The sequence below is a fragment of the Phymastichus coffea genome, unplaced genomic scaffold (assembly GCF_024137745.1).
Source record: "Phymastichus coffea isolate CEN01 unplaced genomic scaffold, Cenicafe_Pcof_1.1 PCOF00002, whole genome shotgun sequence".
In the NCBI taxonomy this organism is placed as follows: Eukaryota; Metazoa; Arthropoda; class Insecta; order Hymenoptera; family Eulophidae; genus Phymastichus; species Phymastichus coffea.
The window spans coordinates 14,908,236-14,935,586 of NW_026706813.1; the positions used below are offsets into that span (position 1 = coordinate 14,908,236).

The window sequence follows — 27,351 nt, forward strand, 5'->3', positions numbered from 1 at the left end:
TTAACGTATTTTACACTAAATTATCAACACCACCTGTAATGTATTGAAAACAATTTTTTAAGGGTGGTTTTTCAACTTTAAGGGAGTAGTTTATAAATAATATTCGTAAAATATCAATTAGATGCTGAGATACATTGGAAAATCTATTTTTGGGGGTGAACTTTGAGGGTTGTTTTCACCCCCTCAAAGTGTTTTTCCGCCGATAAAAAAAATACGTATGTCTTATTTTTTGATGAACTATAACATATCAAAAGATTATTGAAATCGGTGAGGTCGGGTTGGGGGGGTTTCCTTGTCAGTAATAAAATGAGTGTTGATGTGTTTGGACGTATATTGAATAAAAAAAAGGAGGATAATAGAGGTCCTCCTGGTATAGGGTATAATATCACTGAAGACGGACAATACGACGCGAATGACAAAAGAATTTGTTATATAGCCGATCCTCAGGAGAGTAACGATGCTGTAAACTTACGAACGTTGCGAAAAACTAGTGAAGCTAACGTTACTACGCTTACGAGTATGATAAATGATCTCTCAAAATCATTGGATACAATAAGATTAGAATTAGTAAAGCATCGAGTAGTTATTGCGCAGTTAGAAAAAGATAATATTAGTAATCATAAAGAGAAAGAAAAAACTATTGGACCGTTTGACATTTTAAAAACTGTTGGACCGTTTGACATTTTAAAAAAAACTTTAAAATGAAACATCAAAGAGTGGTGGATGAGTTACATAAACCATCACGTCGAAACTATCCCCGTAGAAAAGTTGATGTACGCGGAATAGATGAGACATGGCAAGCTGATCTTGTAGAGATGCAAGGCTACTCGAGAGAGAACAAAGGCTTTCGATATCTATTAACTGTCATTGATATATTTTCAAAGTACGCTTGGGCAGTTATTGTGAAACAAAAAACTGGTGTAGATGTTGCTTATGCAATGAAGTCTATATTAAAAAAAGGACGCACTCCTAGAAATCTACATGTGGATTGTAGCAAAGAATTCTACAATTCAAATTTTCAAAGACTAATGACAAAGTATAAAATAAATCTATATTCAACCTATAGCAATCTTAAGGCAACTATTTGTGAACGTTTCAATCGCACGCTAAAAAATGTCATGTGGAAAAAATTCAGTCTTCAAGGAAATTACAAATGGATCAACATTCTAGCTGATTTATTGAAATCTTACAATAATCGAAAACATCGTACGATAGAAATGAAGCCAAAAGACGTAACTAAAGAGAATGAAATGCAGGTGTTGAGACAACTCTCTTACGACCGACGTCTTTTCGTTAAGAGCCCTAAATTTCAAGTAGGCGATAAAGTACGTGTGAGCAAGTCTAAACACGTTTTCGAAAAAGGATACACTCCTAACTGGTCTACTGAGATTTTTACTATTCAACGAGTTGTGAAGACAAAGCCTATCACTTATCATTTAAGAGATTATAAAGGCAATCCAATTGTTGGAGGTTTTTACGAGCAAGAACTACAGAAAACTATGTATCCTGATGTATATCTCATTGAAAAAGTTTTAAGGAAACGTGGTAATCAAGTATACGTTAAATGGTTGGAATTCGACAATTCGCACAATTCATGGATAGATAAGACTTTATACGTATGAAAGAATAAAGACGTTTATGTAAAGTAAATTTTATTCAAATAAATATCACAATAATAATAAATAATTTTTGTTTATTTTAATGGTAAGAGCCCCAACCTTCGCTCTCACCTGTGAGGTAATTCCATTTGAGCATCATCACTTGTGAGTCCATTAGAACAAGTTGAAACCTGCTTTAGTAGAAACACCTGTGACTCATTTACCTCTCCACAATATATTTTATAATAAATTTATTGTACATACTTTATTGAAATAAAGATACATTGATGTTACATTAAATAATAAATTGGAATCTACCAGCGCTATGATATTCAATCTGTAAACAATATTTTTGTACATGATCTGAAAGTAATATATAAAGATCATAATGTTTCATGATGGCTCTTGAAATTCGATCTGGTAAAATAAGTTGGAATTCACAATCGAGCTCGAGAATGATTCGAGTGTTATCTTCTTCCTTAAAGTTTGTTACTAAATAACAATGATTTTCTTCAAGTTCATAATGATTTTTCTCCGGTAGTGGATCAAAGGGCTTCATAGCAATTTTATTTAACATTTCTAAGTCCATCTTGCTATCGAAGACTTGAGAATAGTGGAGAAGGAAGTGGATACTACTGGTAATGATTCTTCTAACAGAATGACGTTTTCCGAGCTCTTCTCTCTCTCTCTTAAGACCTTTACCCCACCTATACTTTTTCTAGCCGGCACGGCCGCCTCCCTCCACTTGCTACTGCTTCCACCTCCGCTTGCTGCTTCTTCCACCTCCACTTAGATTTTTAGTTTTTTAAGTGTATATACTATACAATGATTTTTTAATATAGGTTCAAGAATATGATTCATCATTATTATACGTTTTTTAAATAGTGCTCGCGATATTATACTACTTAGTTGCATAATACGACGTTGGAAGAGTTCTCGAACTCGTGCAAGCTGCTCCCACACTCCTTTTCTCGAGTCTTTGTCTTCAATAGGAAAATGATGAATTTGAATTTTATCTGAGAACCATACATACTTCGAAGCGCGAATGCTCTTCTTGTTTCTTCTAATAGGCGCCATGATGAACCACAAGAGGATAGTCTTGCTATAGCTATTTCTTCTCACTGAATGATGGTAAAGCAAACTATGCATTCTTCTTATAAATATATTAGAACTCGAATGACAGCCCTCTATCGGAACTTAAGGTTAATTATAGGAATAGCGAGAGCCCCAACCTTCGCTCTCACCTGTGAGGTACTTCCTTTCGAATCAACGCTCATGAGTCACCTTTACATTGAGATAAAATTCAATGGAAAGGGCTACATTAAGAACTTTTTTTTACCTCTCCACAAAAGGAAATAAGAGGATAGTTAAATAAAGGAACGAAGACTATTTAATTAGATATATTTTCTTTTTTTTATGATTCATAGTGTAGCTATTTACATTAGTATTATAATACATTTAATTACTATTCGTTGAAAATACAATTATGTTTAAATTCGAAGTTTGAACCGACAATATGGTCAATAAATAACTCATCCTTCTCACTAGTCTGATGTAGGTTGTTCAACATTTCTTCATCTTTTTCGAGTACTATGTTAACCCTTTTAGGCAGGAACACATCAAATTCGTCATCAATTGTAATAACAACGCTAAATCCATATTTCGTTGTTAATGATCTAACTTTAGTAACTTGATATAATGTGTTCGATGTTAGTTGGGACATCGCCTTCCGAGGAAGGAAAGTCGTCTTGGAAATTTTATTTATTGCTGAGAAATCCATTCTGTAAAATAAAAAATCAAAGAATTAATTATTTATTTATTTATTACTAAGGTATTAATAAACTAAAATTATTTAAATATCTTACTTGTTTCAATAGTTAGTGGAAGACGTATTAGAGGTAAGACTGTTGCTTGAGTGAGAGCTGAGCAACTATTTCGAACAAGAGTGAGCTCTTAGTTTTATAAGTGGCATCCCCACTCTTAAAGCTCAAGCCGCCGTCGCCGCTTCCCTCTCTTTCAGTCTCCCCTCTCTCATGATTCTTCATCTAAAACCATTCTCCCACTGTGTAGACTCAGATATCCATTGTTTCTCCCTCTCCATTACTAGTCATCTAAGTCGAAGGAGTAGAATTCTTTCGCTAGTACTGCCCTCTAGAATTATTTTCTTCAAATCTGAATCTTTTCATATTACTATTTTGTTCTATCACTTCGTCTTCTTCTCTATACCTCTTTCTTCGTAGCTGTTCAACTCTTTCTTTCATTTCAGCAATTTCGAGAGTTTTATAATGCCCCCATGGAAGTGTGTCCGGATTATTATCAAAAATACATCGTTTATCATCATGAGGGCTTAGTGCTATCTTTTCCTCTCTCTCTGTTAATACTTGATGTAATTTAGATCGAATATTACATTGAGTACGTTTAATAATTTCCATTTCGTTTAAACACCTTCGATAATCTGAGTGATTTATTGTATTTTTTACTGTATGTTTTTTCACTCCTTTTGCCGTTTTCAAGGGATCCTTATTTATTATTTCAATACTGTATAGTTTACTTCATAACCCAATGTACTCCCTCATAATAGCAGCATTGCACTCATCCTTCATAACACCAAGAACTTTTTTGTTAGCTAGAGGCATTCCAAATTGATTATCAGCTGGATAGTCCGATGTGTCAAATTTATCAATGTCTACTTTCATGATCTCATACATATCGACATCTTGAATTTCATAAATGAGGCTGTCAGTATCAGTATAAAGTAATTTATATTTTTCACCAATTCGTTGCTTCATGTAACCATAATGAAAGTCATAGACTAATGTTTTTGAAAGATCTAATACACATAGACCGATGTATATAGGTTTTTTAATACTGATAGTTGTCCACGATAATTGAATAGCAGCTAAATTTTCATGAAAGATGGAACTACTATGGAAATTTGGTTGGGCAATTCGAGCTTCAGCGCCATATCTACCACCCCATTGATTGATCAGTTTGACATCTATTCGTTTTCTTTCGTCTTCCATTGTTTTTCCATATACTGCATTAATCATAAGCTTGTAAAATAATTTTTCAAACTCATTTTTAGCTTGCTTTCTTTTTTCAGTATTTAAATAAACATATGGTTTCAGCCATTGTTTTTGTTTGAATTCTAACGCTCTATATATCTTTTTGAGTTTTAGTCCATATTTGAGAGCTTGTTTTAACGCTCTATAATGAATAACGTATCGTTCTTTATCATAAAGCGTTGTCAAAAGTTTTTTCTGTTTTGATCCGGGTGGTTTAGTATGTTCAGGACAAAGAGGTAGGTCTTTATGTTCATCATGCAGCTCTTGTGGATACTCTAGATCTACTTCTAAAATATAGCCTACGTCGCTATCATCAGAGATATTGAAAAAATTTGACATATCCACATTTGAAACCCATTTGAAGCCCTCAAATGGTAGTGATTGAGTCATAGCCCAACCATAAAGGTTGTTTACGTCATAATACATTAAAAATTTGTTTGACTCATCCTTATTGAATTCTTCACCCATATATTTATTGTTTGCTTTTGAAAATCTATTGCAGCATTGACTAATACCTCCACGAATACCTTTTTGAATGAATAAAACCATATCTATATCTGTTAATAGTTAAGCTTCATATTTGTATATTTTAACATCGCGTCCCATGTTAATCCAGGAGTAGTGTAATAATGAGCAGGATCGGGATCATATGCATTCTTACAGGTTGATCGAAAATTCTCAAAAATATCAGCTAGTAAAAGTACATCAGTTTTTAGATAGAGATCAGAATACATTCCTAAATCTATTTTCTTCCAAATACTACCGAAAATATTCCATACGTTTTGAGCATGCTTATATTCTTCAGTAAGAATATCACTATCTGTTAATTGACTATGAAATTTTTCAATAGATGGTAACTCTGTCTCAGTTAGTCTATTTAAATTTTGTATGTATTCATATGGGAAAACTCCTTTTCTTTTGAGTAAATTAATCTGTTCTAAAGTGTAATTATCTTTCTGAAATTCTCTCAGTACAATATCTAGCTGAGGTAAATAATATGCTAATTTATCTAGAGATGTAGGCATAAATCGAAAGGAATCAATGAAACGAAAGCTAATTCGACTGTTTGCAACTTCTTTTGTGAAGGATATGTATCGCTCCTTGTTTTCAGCGAGAACAGAGATCTTTCCTTCAAATTCTGAGTTAGTAGCAATTTCTGTTACAATAAAATGTGAGTCATAGCCTGTAAAGTTATGAAATACGACTGGTATGAAAGCAGCATTTTTATAATTCAAATTGCAATGATTGTGAGCTGCACCTCTAAATTTTCCTGTTAAATGACAATGATCACGAACTCGTTTTTGGTTATCTTGAAAATATTGGTTGCAAATATGACATCTTCTTGCCGTTTTAAATGTCTGTTCATTAATAAATGATAAATCCATTTTTATAGCATTATTATATATCTTTTCTCACTCAGTCACTAGGGACTTCAATTGCTTTATAAACCATGATGCTGGTGATTCGTCTTTATTTAATTTTTTTCTATATGACTTATATATCGACTTACTATCATCATAACGGCATTTTACATATAATCCAATGCTATAGGCTTCATGTTCTTGGAAACTGTCTCTTAACATTGAGATTTCTATTCGGAACTTCTATAGGTTTTAACAGACATTCAAAATCCGCGTCTATAATAAATGGAACTTCCTCTTTATGTTTAAAATTTTTAAATTCTAAAGTAGCATCGTCAGGTAAATTAATCCGACACTTATTTATTTTGGAACAGTCAACTTCATGAGATTTCAAATTTTCCTTGTTAGTAAAATAATGAAGGCAACGTTCGCAAAGATAAATTTTTTCAGTATGTTGAGTGACTTGTCTACGAAGGAGAGCAGATAAAGTTTTAATCCATACGTAGTGAGTTTCTAATTTGAATTTTTCATCATCTATTGATATTCGTGGTCTATTAGTCTCATTTTCATCAATCTATTCGTTTTGTATTAAGAGTAAGTTCACATGTTTAGTTTGTTTTAATTTCGTTATATAGCACGGTGAGACTTCATATTTCGATCCATATTTTTTTAGTATATATAAATTTACACTTAAATTATTCAACTTTTCAAATTTAGGAATACTTTTTATTTTTACAGGGAAGCTTATACCATCAAAATTCAGTTCATTCTCATAGGGCTTGTACTTAATTACTCTGTTTGGATTTCTTGCAACTGGATGAAGGCATGAAAGTATAGCCCATTTAAAACATTCATTGTCTTCATTTTTTACATTAACACAGGCTCTTTTATTATCTATGCTTGACGGTAATGGTATATACGAGTATGGTTTAAATGGATTATACTTATTTATATTAATAGTGAGACCAACAATAGTTTTTAACAACCAGCCTGAGTCTCTCTCTTGAAATTCTTCGATTTCTTTAAGTATAATATCTTTAACATTATTTTGAAACCATCTATCAAGATCAGTAGTCTTATAAATGCAAACATTTTCTGTATTGAAATACTTGATTTGAATATCTTCTTCTTGATTTTTCTTTATGATAAATTGTGATGCCATTTCTGTATTTATTTTTAAGTTATTATGGATAGCAAGAAATTGAGGTATTTTAATTTGTAATAGTTGATTTGCGGCAACTAGAAATGTTTTTATATCTAAATGATGTTGATTAACTATACAGACTGTACTAATTCGATTTTCAAAGGCTGAATGAATTGGTCTCCAAACAACTCCATCTCCTAGAATTTCATCCTGAATAGCTGTTAATGGTTGTATACTTCCACCAACTTTTATAGTTTTACTTAAATTGACTTCACTAGAATTCAAATGAAAAGCACAAGTTTGACACCTTTGTCGAATTGCTCTACTTAAATCAGATCGTTTCATAAATTCATTAATTGAAATTATAGCATTAACTGTTAGATTTCTCCATCTAATACAATCGTCTATATCTAAATCGTCCGAATGATTATAAGCTTTCCATAAATTTTTAATTGTTTCTTCAAAATAGGCGATAGAAGTCATGTTGTTAGTTATCTAGTTTTATTGTCTTGTACAGACACTTGTCTATAGTTGTATAAAGGATTATTATGATGAAAGGATGGAAAAGGTAGTGAACAGCTCTAAAATGAACTTGTTCTCAGTTGGTAATGAATATTGATTTGTTTAACATATTGATTTGTTTAACAAATCAATAAGGATTCAACTAACTACTGAGGAACTACTTGCAAATGGCGTAAGGTAAGGCAAGCTTAGCTCGCAGGCTGTCTCGAGATTTATTGCGCTCTTTTGCTAGGCCAAAGCTACTTTTAAAGGTTAAGTGAGGGCGCTGTCAGCAAACTGAGGGCGCTGCCTACAAAGTGTGGGCGCTGTGGTAGTATATGGAAGGATTAGCTCAAACGAAAGAGTGGGGGTGAACCGACTGTAGCACCATCTAACTTATTAATTTCGTATTAAAGGGTTTATATATAGATCTTCAGAATAAAAATATAGTCATTATTGCTTTGAGATACGATTCAGCACACATATCATAGAGAATAATGGGATTTATACTCTAAGATGGACTATATTTTAGATATTCAAGGCTTTCAGAGTCTTAATAATATTTTTATTTGTAAGGAGTTTGCCAATTTATCAGTATGTACTAATACTTCACCTACAGTACTACTTTTTAAACCTCCATATCATTGGCTCAAATTGTCTATTGAATATCAAAGTGTTAATAAGTGGTTGGAATTACATCATCATGGTATTTATTTTTATTATCGTTAATTAACATTGATTTTATTTGAAATATTTAATATAATCAATTTTATAGGTATATTATGGAGAAATGGTATTTTACCATATAATTTTTTAAATTGTACTATACGCAGTCATTTACATAATTGTAGAAATATTTATGTGAAAGGATTACAAAAGAAGCAATGGCTCAAAAAAATTATTCCTGAAAAGTAGGTTCAAATAATATACAATAGTACAAAATTCTAAATTCGAATTTAATTAGTTTTTTTTTTTTTTTTTAATTACAGAAATATTTTAGATATCGAAACTGAAATGAGATGTCCGCGATTGGAAGATTTAAATCTTGAATTTAAACCATCATGCATATATCATAGTCAAAATCGCGAGAATATAGTATGTGCTGCAGTAAATACACAAAAGATACACGATTGGATGATGGAAAGACAAAAACAAGCAAAATAAAAAGGTATTGACACAGTCGAAAGATTTACAGATGACTATAATTCATATAAAAATTCAACTGAATATTTAAAAATAGCTATGTCAGACACTGAACATAAAGATTATAGACAAAGTGTACTCTATTCAATGTATAATTAAAAATAATAAATATTAAATAAATAATAAATGTGTGCTTATTTAAATAGTAAAATAATCATAACGATTGTAAGAAAGGGTGAATGGATGCGAATAAGGTTCTCTCCTAGCAGAGATGTTTAGGAGAAACATCTCAAGGAGGTGTCAGTCGAGCGGTGGAGTCGAGGTGGCATTCGTAGTCTCTAGCATTCTCACGAAAACAGTTCCCTTCGTGGAGAAAGCACGTATTGACTATAGACAGCATACGCTCACCTCCGCGCACCATGGTCTACGTTTAGCTAGAGCGTAGGAGAGAGAGAGAGAGAGAGAGAGAGAGAGAGAGAGAGAGAGAGAAAGAGAGAGAGCGCACGTTTACTAATACTATAGTAGCGCATCCCCATCAGGCCAGAACTATAGACAGCATGCGCTCCCCTCCTCCTCCACGCACTGTGGTCCACGCTGAGTCAGAGCGTAGGAGAGAGAGAGAGAGAAAGAAAGAGAGAGCATACGTTTACTACTATAGTAGCGCATCCCCATCAGGCCAGAACTATAGACAGCGTGCGCTCCCCTCCTCCTCCGCACGCTCGGGCCCTATACCAAATGTATGCGTGTGTAGCTAATATACACAATATGCATCCATTAAGGTACATGTGGCATTGACTCTAGTGGTAGAATGCTAGCCTGCCAACCCAGAGGACTCCGTTTCGATTCTCCGGTCTGTCTCTTCATTTTTTTCAAAAAATCTTCGCTATTTTCTATTCGTTTCATTCTCAATGTAGCAAGTAAATTGTCAATAATATATATTTATAACTTTTTAAAAAAAACAAAAAAACATTTAAATTTAATTACACTGAAGGCACTAGGTATAGGGTCCCTAGGGACTAGGAGCCCTAGAAACCTTCCTCAAAAATTATAAACAATTATTAACATTAATAATAATAATTAACATGGAAGGGATAGAGGCCAGGGAATCAAAGGGTTAAACCAAGGGACCCCCCACGAATATTGTTAATAATAATTGTTAACAATAATAATTATTATTAACATGAAAGGGTTAAGCCAGGGGGCCAAAGGGGTAAGCCCGGTGGGGTCAAAGGGTTACAGACCCCCCGCAGATGTGCTGGAACATACATTGCTATACTACTGCTCTGCTTATGGGACAATTCACACTATAAGAAACTAGGGCATCGTCTGACTTACCCTGAAACATTGTACTTATTTATATATATTTGATTTATTTATTATTATTAAAGTACATTTGATTTATCTATTTCTTTTATTGACAAGTAAAGTAAAACTATTAGAAACAAATTCTTACTCATTAGCTAGATACGAGAGTTCGAATTATTATTATTTATAAGTGATACGAACATCACAAGGTTTGTCACTGTTTAGCAAACTGTATCCTATTTCCATATTAGTGCTAATGTGTCTTTTCATAATAGAATGGTCATAATTGTATATATTGTACTTGGTAATTCATTTGTAAGTATTAAATGCTCAACACGAACCACACTTCTAATGCATTGCTTAAGTACATTGAGTTTTTTCCTATGATCAGTGATTATAGCAGGCACAAACTTTTTAATTGTATTTCTAGATATTGACTGATCAACGCTATTTGCCTTTAGCTGTAACATAATCAATTCAGATTCACCTAGCAGTATATTGATTGGTGTGCTCATTCTCATCCTTAAAGCCATTCTGATTGCTGAATACTGCAGTTTTTCCAGCTTATCTTTAATACCCTTTTTTGTAGGATAATATATAAAGGATCCGTAGTCAACAATTGTCCTGACAATACTTTTGTAGAATACTAAAAGGGTTTCAGGATGAGCACCCCGCCATATACATCTCAAGAACTTAACAATGTTTAGAGTGCGATTGGCTTTTTCTAGGACATATCGTATGTGTTTGTTGAAGTTTAACTGGTAATGAAAATAAATGCCTAGAAGCTTAGTATCACGAGAGGAAACAACGTTTTCATTAGATATTGTTATTTCGGATTCACCAGGGTAGATGTCGTCTTTATTAAAATGAGCATAGTTTGTCTTTTCAGGAGCTGCGTCCAAACCAATTAATCTAAGGCCATTTACAATCTGCACTAGTGCTTTTTCTAAGATAATCCTACCAGCTTGAGGATCTTTTGTTCTGAGATAAATTACAACATCATCAGCAAATTGTAATACTTTGATATCAATTCCTAGTTCTATAAAAATACCTGCTGCATAAAGCAAATACAGTAGGAGGCTCAAGACCCCTCCTTGAGGAACACCTTTGTAAATAATTCGAGGGACATTTTCGTTGTTTTCAGAGTAAATTAATCGTACATGAGTAAGGAATTTGATGAATTTCAATACTTTAGTAGAGCATCCAGCATCAGCAAGTTTAGGCATTAATACGGAACTGTGCACTTCATTAAACATATTGCTAACGTCAAGAAAGACCGCGAGTACGTGCTCATTTTTATCTAATGCATCCTCCACCTCAAGTTTAAACGTAGTTAGGTTGTCAGCATACGATAGAACCTTTCTAAATCCCGTTTGACTAGCAGGTAAAACGTTATTACGCTCCACCCACCAGCGGTACCTATTTGATACCATGAGTTCAAAAACCTGACGTATACAAGACGTTAAAGCTAAAGGTCTCAGACCTTTACCACTTAGTTTTTCCACGAAGTGAATATACGAGGTGTGTTCAAAAAGTAAGGTGACTTTGTATTTTTAAGAAAAAATATTTATTTATTTATCAATATTTATGTTGTCCCATTCAAAGTAATCCCCCTCAGATACAATACACTTATGCCAACGGTTTTTCCAATCCTCAAAGCACTTCTCATAAGCACTTTTCGGTATAGCCTTGAGCTCTTCCAGCGATACAGTCTTTATCTCTTCAATCGTTGCAAATCTCCGTCCTTTCATAGGTCTCTTTAGTTTTGGGAAGAAGAAAAAGTCAAATGGGGCCAAATCCGGTGAATATGGTGGCTGAGGCATAATTGTGGTGTTGTTTTTGGCCAAAAAATCTCTCACAAGCAAAGATGAGTGAGCAGGGGCATTATCGTGATGCAAAAGCCATGAATTGTTTTTCCACAATTCTGGGCGTTTTCTTCGTATTGCTTCTCGCAAACGGCGCATAACTTCAAGAAAATACTGTTTATTGACCGTACGTCCATATGGTAAGAACTCCTGATGCACCACGCCATGGTAATCGAAGAAAACAGTGAGCAAAACTTTGACATTTGATCGAACTTGGCGTGCTTTTTTCAGTCTTGGCTCATCTGGGATTCCATTGGGACGATTGGACTTTGGTTTCGATATCATAACCATATACCCATGATTCGTCACCAGTTATGACCCTTTTGAGTAAATCTGGGTCGTCGTTAACGTCATTCAACAGTTCTTGAGCGATGCTCATGCGACGGTTCTTTTGGTCAAAATTTAGCAATTTCGGAACAAACTTTACTGACACACGTCTCATGCCCAAAACGTTAGAAAAAATTTCATGTCACGAGCCAAGCGATATACTAACATCCTCAGCAACTTCTCTGATAGTGATTCGACGATTTTCCAGAACAATTTTCTTCACTGCTTGAACGTTTTCATCAGTTGTTGACGTGCTTGGGCGTCCAGAACGAGGCTCGTCATTGGCATCTTCCCGGCCATCTTGGAAGAGTTTATACCACTTGTAAACATTTTTTTTACTCAGAACAGTTTCACCGTATGCCACCGTCAACATTTCAAGTGTTTCGGAGCACTTTATTTTATATTTTATACAAAATTTGATGCAAATCCTTTGATCCATATTTTTCGATAGCAAGAAATCGCTGAGCACGCAAAACACTTATAACCTTTACGCCTCTCACAACCAAACAAAAAATGCTATACACTTGAAACTTGGTACAGATGTTCAGGAAGAGTGTACCAACATAACAAAACAAAAAAATCGATAATCGAAAGTACGTTGCCCGTGAAATTTGAAGTCACCTTACTTTTTGAACACACCTCTTATGTGTTAATCCAACTTTTCGGATTAACACATATATTCACATATATTCGCATATAATTCATTCAGAATATCTAATAAAATTAAATGATATTTAATAGGGAGATTATTCAGAACTTCGTAATTTATACCATCCATACCCGGTGCCGATTTATTACCGTTTGAATTCAACGCTCTATTGAATTCAGCGTAACTAAATGCCTTGTCGAAAAAGCATTGTCAGAAGCCTCAGGTATATATTATTAGGGTCAATTTCTACCCATTCTGGACACATATTATCCAACATCGTTTCAATCTTTTCAGTCTTTTTGTTAAACTCTTCACGGCTTAAAAGATTGACTTTTATCGATTTATTTTTGAGTAACTTCGCGGTACACCATGTGCAACTTAAATTAACATTAAAATTTATTTTTTCTGCAAATTCTAGCTAGTTACCCATTGTTTAAGTTTAAACGTTCTATTGGCTAATGCTCTCCGTCCCTTATATTCAATCTAGTCTGAATCAAGTTTTGAAAATTCCCACTTTTTGTATGCAGCCTGTCTAAGCCGCTTAATACGGTCACATTCAGCGTCCCACCACGGAATAGGATTTCGATGCTTGTTTTTATTTACTATTTTTCTTTTAGGCGTACATTTGGCTATTGAATCTTTAACTATATTGACAAAGAAATCATACTTTTCTAAAGGTTGTAATTCATCAAATTCTCTCATAATAAACTTACTGTAATCATTTTCAAGTAATTCGCGAGCATCGCTCCAATTTATGCATTTAGACTGTATTTAAAATGTTTTCTGGTAATAATACTTTTTTCAGTGTCGTATTCTATGAAAATAGGAAAATGACCAGAGCCCAACGAATCATCAGAAACTAGTAACGTTAAGTTATGTGCTATGTTCATTGTAGTAAAGACAAGATCTATATTGGATTTAGTATTATTACTTATGTTCAATCATGTTAATGTGTTAGCATTGTGTAAATACAGATTATATTTTTCAGCTTGATCGTGTAGATTTTTCCCATTGTTATCTGTGTTGTTACAATTCCATTACTCATTATGAGAGTTGAAATCACCTAGTAAAATACTATTTTATTATATATATTTTATTAATTTATTACTATTTATTTATTTGTATATTTATTTATTTATACAAGGTGTCCCATTTTAAAGGAACCACCCCGAAATTTTCGACGGTTGGCGTTGTACAAAAAAATTGTTCAGACAATAGTTGTTTGGGACAATGGGGGCAAACTTTCTGTAAAATCCGATTTGACCTTGAGATTTATTTTCAAGGTCATTTGAAGGTCAAAGTCATTTTTTGAATAGGAACCCATATTTTTGATCCCGGATTCGGAAAGGGCGGAAAATTCTACGTTTAGATAACGTATTATGTGTGGGGTGCGGCGGTTAACCCCCCCCCCCCCCTCGCCAAAGGTCATGTAGGAGTCAAATTTATGATTTTCTTCATCTATGCACAGGGATGATCGGGCAAGGGTAAAGTTAATTGTAATAACCCAATAACACCAATACCCAATAACTCGATAACCCCAGTAACTCCAATAACCCAATAACAGAGAAATATTTTGAATAAGGACCCCCATTTTTTATCCCGGATTCGAAGAGAGCGGGAAATTCTACGTTTAGATAAAGTATTATGTTGGGGGAGCGGTTCACCCCCCCATCCCACCGGGGAAAGGGTGAAGTTAATAAGGTATTTATTACCCAGCCAGTGAAGGCAAGGTATCGATTACCCGGCCACTGAAGACAAGGTATTGATTACCCAACCAATGAAGGTAAGGTATCGATTACCCAGCCAATGAAGGCAAGGTATTGATTACCCAGCCAGTGGAGGCAAGGTATCGATTACCCGGCCATTGAAGACAAGGTATTGATTACCCAGCCAATGAAGGTAAGGTATCGATTACCCAGCCAATGAAGGCAAGGTATTGATTACCCAGCCAGTGAAGGCAAGGTATTGATTATCCAGCCAGTGAAGGCAAGGTATTGATTACCCAGCCAATGAAGGCAAGGTATTGATTACCCAGCCAGTGAAGGCAAGGTATTGATTACCCAGCCAATGAAGGCAAGGTGGGAATGCTCAGCCGATCAAGACAAGACGTTAACTACAGATAGAGTTATGGTCAAGATTGTAACACAAACATTTATCTTATAAGATGTTCAAAAATACCCCCGTTCAAATTTATGCAGTGTTGAATTCTACGATCAAAATTTTCAACGTGACGCGGAATAGCTCTGCAAGCTTGTATGATGCGTTACATCATATCTTGCCGTGTTGTTGGTTGCTGTGCTTAAACAACATTTTTCAAATAGCCCTATAAAAAGAAATCTGGACTTGTCAGATCTGGTGATCTTGGACACCACTCAGTAATGACACTACCAATGCCTATCCATCGTCTTCGGTATCGTTGGTGACGAACCATTAGTGACCGATGACACGGTGCACCATCCTGTTGAAGCCATAATCGTCTTCTGGTTTCCAAGTCCACATCTTCCAATAATTCTGGTAATTCATTCTGCAGGAAATCAAGATATGCTGCTCCGTTGACATTCCCATCGAAAAAATAAGGTCCTATCAGATAACCATTTATTATACCACACCAAACTACGAGGCCCCATCTATGCTGATTATTAACATGATGTACCCAATGAGGGTTCTGGATAGACCAATAATGTCTATTATGGCAATTAAGTTGCCCATTACCATGAAATGTAGCTTCGTCCGAAAACATGACGTATCTGAAAAATTCAGGATCTTCACGAATCCTTGCTTGTGCCCAATTGCAGAATTCCAGTCTGTGGCGGAGATCATCTGGCATCAAAGCTTGAGTCAAAGTTATGTGATCAAAAATCTAGGGGCTGTTAATCTTGGGATTCCAGTACGTCTCTGAATTTCACGCAACGAGATATGATGATCCAAATCAACCATTGCTAAAACGACGAGAATTCATGGATCATCGTTGTTCGGCATCATATTGCAACGATGATTTCTGCGTATTCGGGGTCGACGTTTCTCTCTTTGCTAAATGATTCGGGTTACCAAGTTATTGGGTTATTATAATCAACCCTACTCTTGCCCGATCATCCCTGTGCATAGACGAAGAAAATCATAAATTTGACCCCTACATGACCTTAGGCGAGGGGGGGGGGGGGTTAACCGCACCTCACACATAATACATTATCTGAACGTAGATTTTTCCGCTCTTTTCGAATCCGGGATCAAAAGTATGGGTTCCTATTCAAAAAATGACATTGACCTTCAAATGACATTGAAAATGAATCTCAAGGTCATATCGGATTTCACAGAAAGGTTGCCCCCATTGTCCCAAACAAGTGTTGTCTGAACAATTTTTTTGTACAACGCCAACCGTCGAAAATTTCGGGGTGGTTCCTTTAAAATGAGATACCCTGTATATGTGCTCAAGGTAATTGTAACCTACATAATAATAGATCACACTTTAGAATGACCATTTACAATTATAAAAAAATACTAAACAGACCAACTGAAGAAATGGTAAACAATTAAGATAACCAACAAATTCACTGAATCATATAATATAACAACTAATAAAACTATACTAGATATAAACAATGTTGACTCCTATAAACCCTTCATTAAGGGCTTTAAACCAATAACATTTTTAAAAGCATTACATTCAGAACCGGAATCATCACCCGATGAGAACATTACAAAATATATTCCTTTAGAAATTGATCGAATGGCTGAAGTTAACAAAGGAATACTATTTCCTCTACTGGATTACACAATTTATTAGTTGTGTAATGTATGTATGTTTATTGCGACTATGTAATTAATATATATATACTCTGGTAAATAAATAAATAAATATCTTTCGAAACTTTGTGAAATGTTTTGAAAAAAACTCGAAAAACCTTGAAAAGACGGTAAAACAGGGTTTGTCGGTATTTGAGGGCCTCTTAAGACTAAATGAGATTGTTTAAAATTAATAACGTTATTTGCACGTTGCGAAAATTTTTTTGCAAATTTATTAAATCTTAATGTTGTGACGGACGAGTTGACCGTTGAGTTCGCTCGCCCTGTTCGCCTCTCTCTCTCTTCCGCGTGCCTTCCCCTGAGCCGCTGCCACATCGGTGTTATGTCGCGACTACGTAGCCGTGACGTGTAGTTTTAGAATATGTATGATCATTTATTTATTAGAAATTATTATAGTGACAGGAACTTACCTGGGTTATTATTTCGAGTTAAATTGGCTGCTTAGCTCTATCTCGATGAAGTATATGTGAGGTCGGTCGGTAATGATGCACGAACACTCGATTCAAGTAATTATTTATTTATTCAAAGACAGAAATGATTTCTCAAAAAAATAACAATAGGTAAATTGTACATTATTCGGCCGTCGCGCTTCGCGAATTAGCTCATAAGAACTTTAACAAATTTTAATGCTATTGAGTAGTCGCGCGTCGCGAATCCGCTGCCGAAAAGTCGAGTCTCTGTTTTTATATTGACTCTTCGGCCCGTATTAATGTGTTGAGTAATCAGAAAATCAAAATGTCGGGCGCCCCAAATTTTCGGACTACTTATCTTTTAATTTCGCTGAGTTTGTATTTCGTGAAAATGCCGTTCGTCGTTTATACATTATTTCGTTTTCAATCGATTGCTGATGAAATCAAAATGAAGAAATATTTACGTCTCAGGACGTAACACCTCCGTGGCTAGATCATTGTATATCGGTGTGATATCAACGCAAAACAAACAGAATAAATAAATAAATGTACATTACTCTTGGTTATTCGGCAATCAATTGAATATGCTTTAATTTTGCCTTAATAGTACTTTTAATGCTACGCGAACAATAATACTCCGTATCGTGGTATAGTAGAGCTTCATTTCAGGATTCGATATGTATATATATAACAGATTTGTGTTTTTAACTAATGTGATTCTAATGTGAAAATTGGAATATGTTGCTTCTTTCTGGTGGAAATTTCTTTAGGAGTAGGGACGGGGGGTGTGGTATTTGAGGTCTGATTCGTGAATGGGGTTATTGCTTGTGGGTTCTCATTTTTTTGTTTGTCTATTATTATTTCATCCAATGCATATTTTTCATCTTTTAATGGAGTTTGGTTTCTCTGTTTGAGCAGTGGTTTGTTCAGTGCCACCAGTAATTATGTTATTGAACTAAATATGGCTCCTAGCAAATATGCAGAAATTCCATATATAGAGTGTAGAGTGTAGCCTCTGATTATTACATTGATTAAACTTTTACCGTATTGAAATATAATGGCGATCATTATGATGGCAGAACTTATAGAACCAAATTTAGTTAGTTTGGTGATGAACTTGTTCCATGTGCTTCCAGCGATGTTGGTTAGTGTTTGTTCTGTCAGTATTAGGTTTGATACTAATCCTCCCTCTACACTTTCGTCGCCTCGCATACTTCTCGCGATTAGGTTGAGGAGTGATGCTTTCTCCATGGGCAAGAAGATGTGATTTTGTAGTTTATGTAGGTCTTCTTGGGAGTAGATCCCACTGGTCGCCAATGATTCTAGTTCCGTCGGTTTCCATGTTATTTTGGTGGTCGGTTTCAAGGTTAGAACTGCGTTGGTTGTTCCTCTCGGTGTTGGTATCAAATTTATCCATTCGTTTCCTATTTTGTAGTATTGGGAAATGATTGTGTTACAGTTTATTTCTGTTCCTGTTTTCATTAAGATGTGTGTTTTTGGTGTGAGGTAAAATATTTCGTTACTTGAAATGACTGGAAGTTGCGAGAAACATTTGTCTGTATGAAATAGTTGAACTTCTGTAGGCGTACATTGTATAATATGAACGGCTTCCCCTGCCAGGCGAGCTATGTACCCGGGCTTCTCCATGATGTTGTACGCAATTTCATCTGGTGAGAGGGACGCCAGGGATAAGGAGTTATATAGGACTTTCCTTTCCAATTCACATTTTTGTTGCAATATATCTATATAGAGGCTTTTTATTTCGACCCTGAAATGTTTCTTTACATACACAAATTTGCTATTGAAATACGTGAATAGATCATAGCTAAGTATCCCTTGCTTCGTTTGAATATCATTGTCGTACAAAATATTGAATTGGGTTCGTTCATATATAAAAAGTTTTGGATGTTCAGTTGTGATTAAGATTCTGTTGCAAAAACTCATGTTCCCTCTAGTTGACAATGCAAAGGATACTTCGTACTTATGCTAAAAATCGTTTCATGATCGGGTGAGCTTATTTTAGTGACCGTTCCTCTATACAGTATATCGTATTGATTCTCGAAACAGTCCTCGTGCGGTAGTAATGACCAAAAAGTGTAACCCCCTTCCATATCGATACAATGTTGGTCCGAAAACTTACATACTGTACCCGAATTTAATCTTAATCTATCATTGTTTAATTCGACTGCTGCATAGCTTTCTAACAAGGTTATTTTTATAAGTCCCTGTACGAGAACATCGCTCCACGTACCAAATCGGTCGGCGTAGGCTGCCCCTGAACAAGTTTTTCCCTTAACGTTTCCTGCTAGATCTAAACCTACACTTTTTGTCGAGTTAATCCTTAGGTCGGCTATTGTGTGTGCATTATCATATTTAAAAATACCCGTATCATGTATAGCTTTACAGTTGTCGTGTGATATTTCGTAAATGTATTCTTGGATTGCATTTTCGGTTGGGCCTAAATGACTAAACATACCGCAATGAAAAATTGTTCACCTTATTTCTATTTTACATTGTATGATTTTCATTGATTTGAATTCCGTTTTTTGTAATAGTTCGATAGTGGCTTGTGTGCTATTTACTTGAATTTCTTGAAAGTTGCATTCCCCTGCATCCAAGAGTGAATATGTTGTAATGGTAGGGTTCGTTGAGCCGCAATTGGAGCCAATAAGTCCTTTGCTTGTTGAGAAGGAGGTGATTATGATTAAGATAGTCATTGATTTTTGCGCCATTGTGTTTCCTGGAAATAGAATAAGATTACTATGCTTGTTTTGCTACGCTTAATTTATTGGCATGAATTGTTTTTGGTTTTCCATTGTAATCGATTACAACACTGCCTTTTTCAGTTATTTTTAATACTTCAAAAGGTCCTAAATATTTATTTTTCTCTAATTTCCCCGGTCTTGGTTCTTTCATGAACCATACTTTATCTCCAATTTTTAAATTTACTGGATTTGTAAATCGGTCATAATAATTTTTTGATTTTTGTTTTGAGGTTATTAGATTTTCTCTAGCCATGTGTAATATTATATTCATGTTTTTTATTAAATTCTCTAGGTATCCATTAAAAGTTGGTAATTGTTCGGATTCTTTTAATGGTACACTAGATGGTAGTTTAGCTGGAAAAGCAAAAACTAATTCATGTGGTGTGAAATTGTGACTAGTGTGTACGCTGGTGTTGTAGTTGAATTGGGCCAACTCTAGTAGTTCGTCCCAATCACATTTTTGTAATGTAAATTGTTTGATGTATTCGCAAAGCGGATGGTTAGCTCTTTCGACAGATCTATTAGATTGAGGTGAAAACGACGTTGTTTCAATTTTTTCGAAATGAAATCTTTTGGCAATTTGTTTTAACATTTTGCTTCTGAAGTTTTGTGCTCTGTCCGTTAGTACTATTTTTGGAGTTCCGAAAGTACAAATAAACCATTTTATAAAAGCTTCGCTTACAGCTTCTGCTGTTTGGTCTTTTAATGCTACTAATATGATAAATTTTGAAAGTTGGTCTTGAATTGAAAGTATGTACCAATTATTACTTTTTGTAATATCAAATGGCCCCATTATATCCATGGCAACTTTATCAAAAGTTTTGAAAGGTGTATCTGTTATAATCATTGGTTGTCGTGTAGGTTTACGTTTTAATTTGTTTCTTTGACATTCTATACACATGGAAATTCTTTTTTGTATGTCGTTCTTTAGGTTTTCCCAACAGTATTTATCTTTAATTCTATTGTAAGTTCGATTCACTCCCGAATGACCTCCTAATCTCGAAGAATAATATATTTCAAAAATTTTATTTCTCTGGTCTAACTCACATATATATTCAACATGATTCATACATACAATAGTCTTGATATTAGTTCCTATGAAAGTATCATTTATGATTTCTTCTATTTCTGACCATTGTATGTTTCTTATATCAATGTTTTTTGAAATAGTCAGCATAGAGATCTTATTTTGTAATAGAAGTCTTTTCAAATTTTTGAACAATTCGGCTAAATTTTGTTTTACTGTTTCCGTCGCTGCGGCAGTGTTCAGGCACAAGATAAATATTTTTCGTTTACCATAGTTTAATGTTTCCAAATTATTACTGGATAAATTTTTGTTTATTTTCAAATTTTTCTCTGCAAGTATGTTACTCGTATTTTTGTCCAGCCCCTCATGTTTTTCAGAGATTAAATGGATAATGTTATCATTACGAAGTTGTATAGAACTTTTGCTATAAATGACATGACCTCTATTATAATCATTATTAATGCTACTATTTTTGATACATTTTTTATCTATATTGTTGGATTTGTATGTATGTTTCCGTTTGCTCTTTTCCTGAATGCATGCGTGATTTGTAATTTGTTCCTTTTTGTCAATATTTAATGATTTTGTCTGTACTACCTCTTCTAAGGTTCTTTTTCTTTGTGCTCGTGTCATAACACAAATTTTTGGTTCTACCGCAATCCGCGATAAACAGTCAGCTGGACAGTTTTCTTTGCCTGGGCGATAAATTATGTCAAAATCGTAATCAACTAGTTTTAGTCGCCATTTTTGTACTCTACTATTATTATCAGCCGATTTTAAAAAAGTAGAGGTTTGTGGTCCGTTACTACCGTAAATTTATTTCCGAATAAGTATGTTCTAAATGTTTTAATAGCGAAAATTATTGCAAGAGCCTCTCTTTCATAAGTCATATAATTCTGTTCTGTTTTGTTCAAACCCCTTGAAGCGTATGTATACTCTTTCCTTGTGGCTTAATTGATTTTCTTCAATTTTATTTTGTTCCTCTCCTAAAAAGTTTATGCTACCCGCGTATAAAATTTCATTTTCATTGACATTGAAATCTATATTTTCCGTTAGTTCAATACTGCTTGGAAAGTTTTCTAAGTCGAAAGATAAATATTGATATGTTTGGATTTCTTCTGAAACAGTATTTTCCGAAGGGAATTCTATTCCTATATTTTTTTTTATAACCGATATAAATTGTTTATAATCATAATTGTCTGCATAATCATCCTTTGTGTTAGTCATTTCATCAGTACTCATTGCTACATTTATATCGGTAATCATGTGTTCTATTTTGGAAGGGTCTTTCTCTAATTCAGCTTCCAAGTTCGTTATTCCCTTGGAAGAAAAAGGTATTAGTAATGAGTTTTTACAACTTTCGATCTCGCGTTCTACTTTTAAATCCTTTACAGTCATTGTTTCGTTATTTATTTTATCCGTTGTTGTGCAAGGAAATGTAACAGATTCGGGGTCTTCTAGTATATTTTCTCTTTCTAGTGGATGAAATTTGTTATTTTCCTCAAAGATTTTCGATTCTTCGTAGTGTTTTTCTTTTTCTTTTTTTGTTTTATTTTCCTTATTAATGCCATGTAAAATTTGACTTAAAAATCCCTTTTGTTCTTCTGTTATCCTTGATTCCTCTTTCTTTTTGTTTTCGGTACAAACGATTGAGTTCATTTGAGTCAACGGTATTGATACAAGTTTTATTTTCTTACTATTTATTTCCAAATAACCTTCATCTAATCTTAACTTATTTTCTTTCAGAACAGGTATGCCAAGAATGCCGTCATAAGGGATTGAAAATTCTCTTTGTACAATATGAAAATCAATTAACAACCCATTAATTGTTATTTTTATCAAACCTAATGTTTGAATTGTTTTATCAGTAATACCGGATAATGAAATTTTTTCTGAGTCCAAAATAGCGTTTGATGGTATACAATCGCTTTTTATGATATTGATTAGAGCTCCGCTATCTATAAGTAAATTAAAATTAACACCCGAAAATGGATTCGGTACCTGTATGTATTGTAACAAATTTTTTAATTTTAGGAAATACATTGACATTTTAGTTTCAATAATATTTGTAAGTTCTATATTGTCATTATATTCATTATAAAGTTTTTTTTGTTTATCATTTTGGAGGCATACTTTATTATTTTTTTCCGTTTTGGTTTGCGACTCATATTGTCCTATTAAATTTAATGCGTGAGTTTCATTTTGGTCATTAATGTCCATGTTTCGTGTTGTCGTTTTTTCGTCTCCTAATTCTGCAGCGAGTGACTTTTTATTTATTTCCTCCGTGCACTCATGTTCGGAAGAATCTATTCGTTTCCCTGATTATTACGTCTAAAACAAGTCGACTCTGTATGATCGGTACGTTTACAAATTGTACAAAATTTTTCTTGGTTATTTTCTAGTGATTTTATAATTGGACATGATTCGACTTTATGACCTGATTCCTTGCAATAAGTACAAATACTAGTAGTTTTTGCGTTTCTTTCTAAAGCTGTCAATTTCAAACAATTGTCAATTATATGATTATTCATGTGGCAATAATCACACTTAGTGTTATTATTTCTTTTCCCAAAATTATTGAATCGTGAAGGTCCGTTATCGTGATTAAAATTTCCATTTCTGCGTTTATCGTCACTAGAATTTGTATTTGAACTGATTTTATTATCGTTACTTCTATTATTCTTACTATAGCTAACCAGGATTCTTGCCAATTCACAATTATTGGCTTCATGACCTTTTTCTTTACAGATTGTACACATTGCAAATCTACATTCTTTCGTTTCGTCCGCGTTTGGGCAATATTTTACTGAGTGACCGATTTCATTGCAACGCCTGCATGTCACATTCGGGCCATTGCGTATCGTATGGTCGCTGCTGTCGCAAACAGCGCAAAATTTCGCTGATTTGAAAGATTAGTACTTCGTAAAAGATATGTATTTTTCCTTGGTTTGAGGAATGAGGCTCACTCGACCGGGAAATTCGTTCGCGATTTCCCGGATAAATAGATGCGCATCGTATCCGCTGAGATTGTGAAAAAAAACGGGTATAGTTCTCGATTCTTGATAAGCAATATTACACGTGCTGTGAGCAGCTCCACGATACTTTCCTGTAAAGTGACAATAATCGCGAACTTTTGTATCTTTTTTCTCAACAAAAGGCCTATTACATATATGACATAGCGTAGCACGAAGAAAGCTAAATGCCTCTTGGAACGTTAAATTTTCCATAGGCTGCGGGCTTCTGTACAACTCGTGCAGATACTTAGCCAAATCGTGAAAATTGCGAACGAACCACTTGGCCGGACCAACGTCATCGACGGTTTTCTGTCTGTAGCTTCGATAACGCGAAAGAGAGTCATCGTAGCTACACTTGACGGAAAAGCCAACGCTGTACGGTTTGTGACGTTGATAGATCCGCTCGTCGTTGGACACCGCTTCCAAGAGACTCTCAAAATCGGCGTACACGACGAACGGTACCGCGCACTCATTTTTAAAGTTTTCAAATTGTAAATATTTATCCTTGCCACTGGAAAGCACAATTTTACACATATTAACATTTTTACAGTCGATCTCGTGCGTTTTCAATCTCTCTTTAGTTAGAAAATAGTGCAAGCAACGATCGGATATGTACGACTTACATTTGCGAAATGACAACTGTCGATACATCAATCCAGATAAGTCTTTTATCCAAACGTTCTTCGTTCCAAAGCTGCTCTTCATTCACATCGGCATTCACATCGATATAATAATTTGCCACTAGAAGAAGATTCACGTGCCTGTCTTTTTTCTCATCGGTCAAATGTTGCGGCAATACATCGTAGGACCCATTATTCAAATTTAAAAAGTACACGTTCACTGAAACGTTGTTTTGCTTTTCAAATTTCACGATTTCTTTCGGGTGCACCGGAAATGATAGGTCTTTGAAATTATATTTATCTTGATGAGCAGTATAGGCAGTGACACGGCATGCATTCCTTGCGACTGGATGTAACGCCAAAAGGATGGCCCATTTAAAGCATTCGTTGTCGTTGTTCCGCACGTTCACACAGGCTCTCTTTCTTTTAATAGGTTTGGGCAATTCAACGTAAGAACCAGTCCTCATAGGATTGTACTTGCTGATATTTACGGTTAAGTTTAATATAACGCGAAGAGACCAGCCTGAGTCTTGCTCTTGAAATTCTTCCGTGCTCTTACTAATTGGTTGTAAAACGTTTTCGACGAACCACTCGTCTATGTCTGTGGTTAGGTATATCGGCGCCATCTTCGTATTGAAATGCTTCACATCGAGCTTTTCATCGCAATTATTCTTTTCGACTGCATACTCGGCATCCAGTACGGCATTAACTTTTAAAGAACTATGTTTCTTCAAGGTCTCCTTAATTTGAGCATGGAATAATGGTTTGGCATGCCTCAAAAACGCATTTAAATCCAGATGTTTCAGTTTGGTTATCACACCAGTCTTTATTCTGCCTTTGAACGCACTATTGATGTCGTTCCAGCGAACTGTTGAGTCTTGAGCTGGATTAACAACAACCGGTGTAGTGGTAGTGGTAGTGGTAGTGGTAGTGGTAGTGGTAGTGGTATTGGTATTGGTAGTGGTAGTGGTAGTGGTAGTGGTATTGGTAGTGGTAGTGGTAGTGGTAGTGGTATTGGTATTGGTAGTGGTAGTGGTAGTGGTATTGGTAGTGGTAGTGGTAGTGGTATTGGTAGTGGTAGTGGTAGTGCAGAGCAGGGGGGGAGAACGCACGCCATCAGATCAACTCAGTAGGGGAGGGGGGAGTGCGTATATACGCACCGGTATAATTCAGTAGGAGGAGGAGGAGGTGAGTCGACAATGCACAGGCCGCTTAGTAAGGGAGGGGAGGAAGGTGAGGTGACAGTGCTGAGTTCAACATGCACACACCTCAACTCACACGCTTCAACTCAGTGAGCTGATACCCCTCTGAGTTGAGGCCCCTCTGGTTTACCTACTATTAATATTCACTATAACTGAAATATTTTTGATTTTTTAATCCCTTGCATAAGCCCCCACATCATTCGTGGCCATGGGCCTTTGAAAGTTAAATCCGGCGCTGAGAGTCCCATAACGTTACATATTAATTTCATTTGCATTTTTCTCAAAATTTAATTCGTCAACCGTAGTACTTCTTTGTCGCAAATAAATCTAGGATATTTTATTTATATATTCTCAAAATTTCAGGAATATTCATAATTTTATTTGCAAGCGCCCAAGCCTCCTTGATGATATCACATAATTCATTTCTAGGTTCCGGTAGATGGAAAGGCTACGTGATTTCACGTGATATCACATAATTATTTACTGTGTCCCGGTAGATGAAAAGGGTATCGTTCCTTTTAATGTTTTGTTAAATAGGCTGAAATAAATAACGATAGAATTGTTATTGATAAGATAATATAATAATTTTATTTCTTCAACTTGAATAACAACAATCGCAATCAGTACACGCTATGTACCTGGTCGCATTAGGCTCAGCAAAACAGACTAAACTTCGGACAGTACTTAACCCGCTTTTATACGTGTCAAGTAAACAAATATACTTCTTACGCTTAAACATCGAAATAGGAGTGTCAGGATCAGGGATTATAAAGCGTTGTACATATAGGCAGAAAACAAGAAAATAAGGAAAATACATCTACTTCAAAAGTTCCATCTCCCGAGGACCAATAATCATATATCACGTGAAAAATCATGTGAAATCACGTAGCTCTACATCTATCGGGACCTAGAAATTAATTATGTGACCACGGAACAAATCACATACCATTTCTGTCTTCCTGGATTCAGCTAATAATTATGTGATATTACATAATAAATCACATGATTTATCACGAAAAAATGACACGTGATTTATCACGTAACAAATCATGTGACTTTTTTCTGTACGATACTATTTGTTTAAGATCATTTCCTGTATTTCCTTAAGTATTCACCTCATAAAGTTTATTCAGTGTTTATACAGTATAAGTTATTTTATCCCAAACAATTAACAACATTTGTTACGTTCACAGAGTATTAGAATTTTGTTTATTAAGGAGACTAAAGTGTGTTGAAATAAATAAACATAATTAAACAATTCTTTGAATAATTATAAAAAACTATAGTTTTCACTGTAAAATCATCATAGACTCTACAATATAACTGTGTATAAAATACGTTATTTTTATTTTAAAAATTCTATATGATGCAATGTTTTACCTCTCATAACAGAACAAATTTGACAGCATTCCAACGTAAGTTTGTCCCCTTAAAAAAGTTGTAATTAGACTGCATTTTAACATATTAACATAATACATTTGACATACGATTAAACAGGTATCTCATCGTAGTCCAGCAACCAAAAAGAATTATTTAATTGTTTCATAGATA

At 34.7% G+C, this 27,351-nt stretch overlaps 2 protein-coding genes across 4 annotated transcripts in view; both read right to left on the reverse strand.

The window, feature by feature from the left end:
- The window catches only part of LOC131663286 (proteasomal ubiquitin receptor ADRM1-like), a 228,247-nt gene that overhangs the window by 159,582 nt on the left and 41,314 nt on the right, over positions 1-27,351 (reverse strand). The gene's annotated exons all lie outside the window — the stretch shown is intronic.
- On the reverse strand, positions 17,290-27,270 carry LOC131663305 (uncharacterized). 2 transcript variants are annotated; one of them, XM_058933647.1, is made up of 2 exons: positions 27,181-27,270; positions 17,290-19,912 (listed from the first exon to the last, which is right to left on the reverse strand). In XM_058933647.1, exon 2 carries the CDS (start codon positions 19,114-19,116, stop codon positions 18,115-18,117), a length of 1,002 nt encoding a protein of 333 aa, XP_058789630.1. In that variant the 5' UTR covers positions 19,117-19,912; positions 27,181-27,270; the 3' UTR covers positions 17,290-18,114. The 2 variants fall into 2 exon arrangements, with proteins under 2 accessions (XP_058789630.1, XP_058789641.1); XM_058933658.1 differs by lacking the exon at positions 27,181-27,270 and having other exon boundaries at positions 17,290-18,596; positions 18,696-21,079.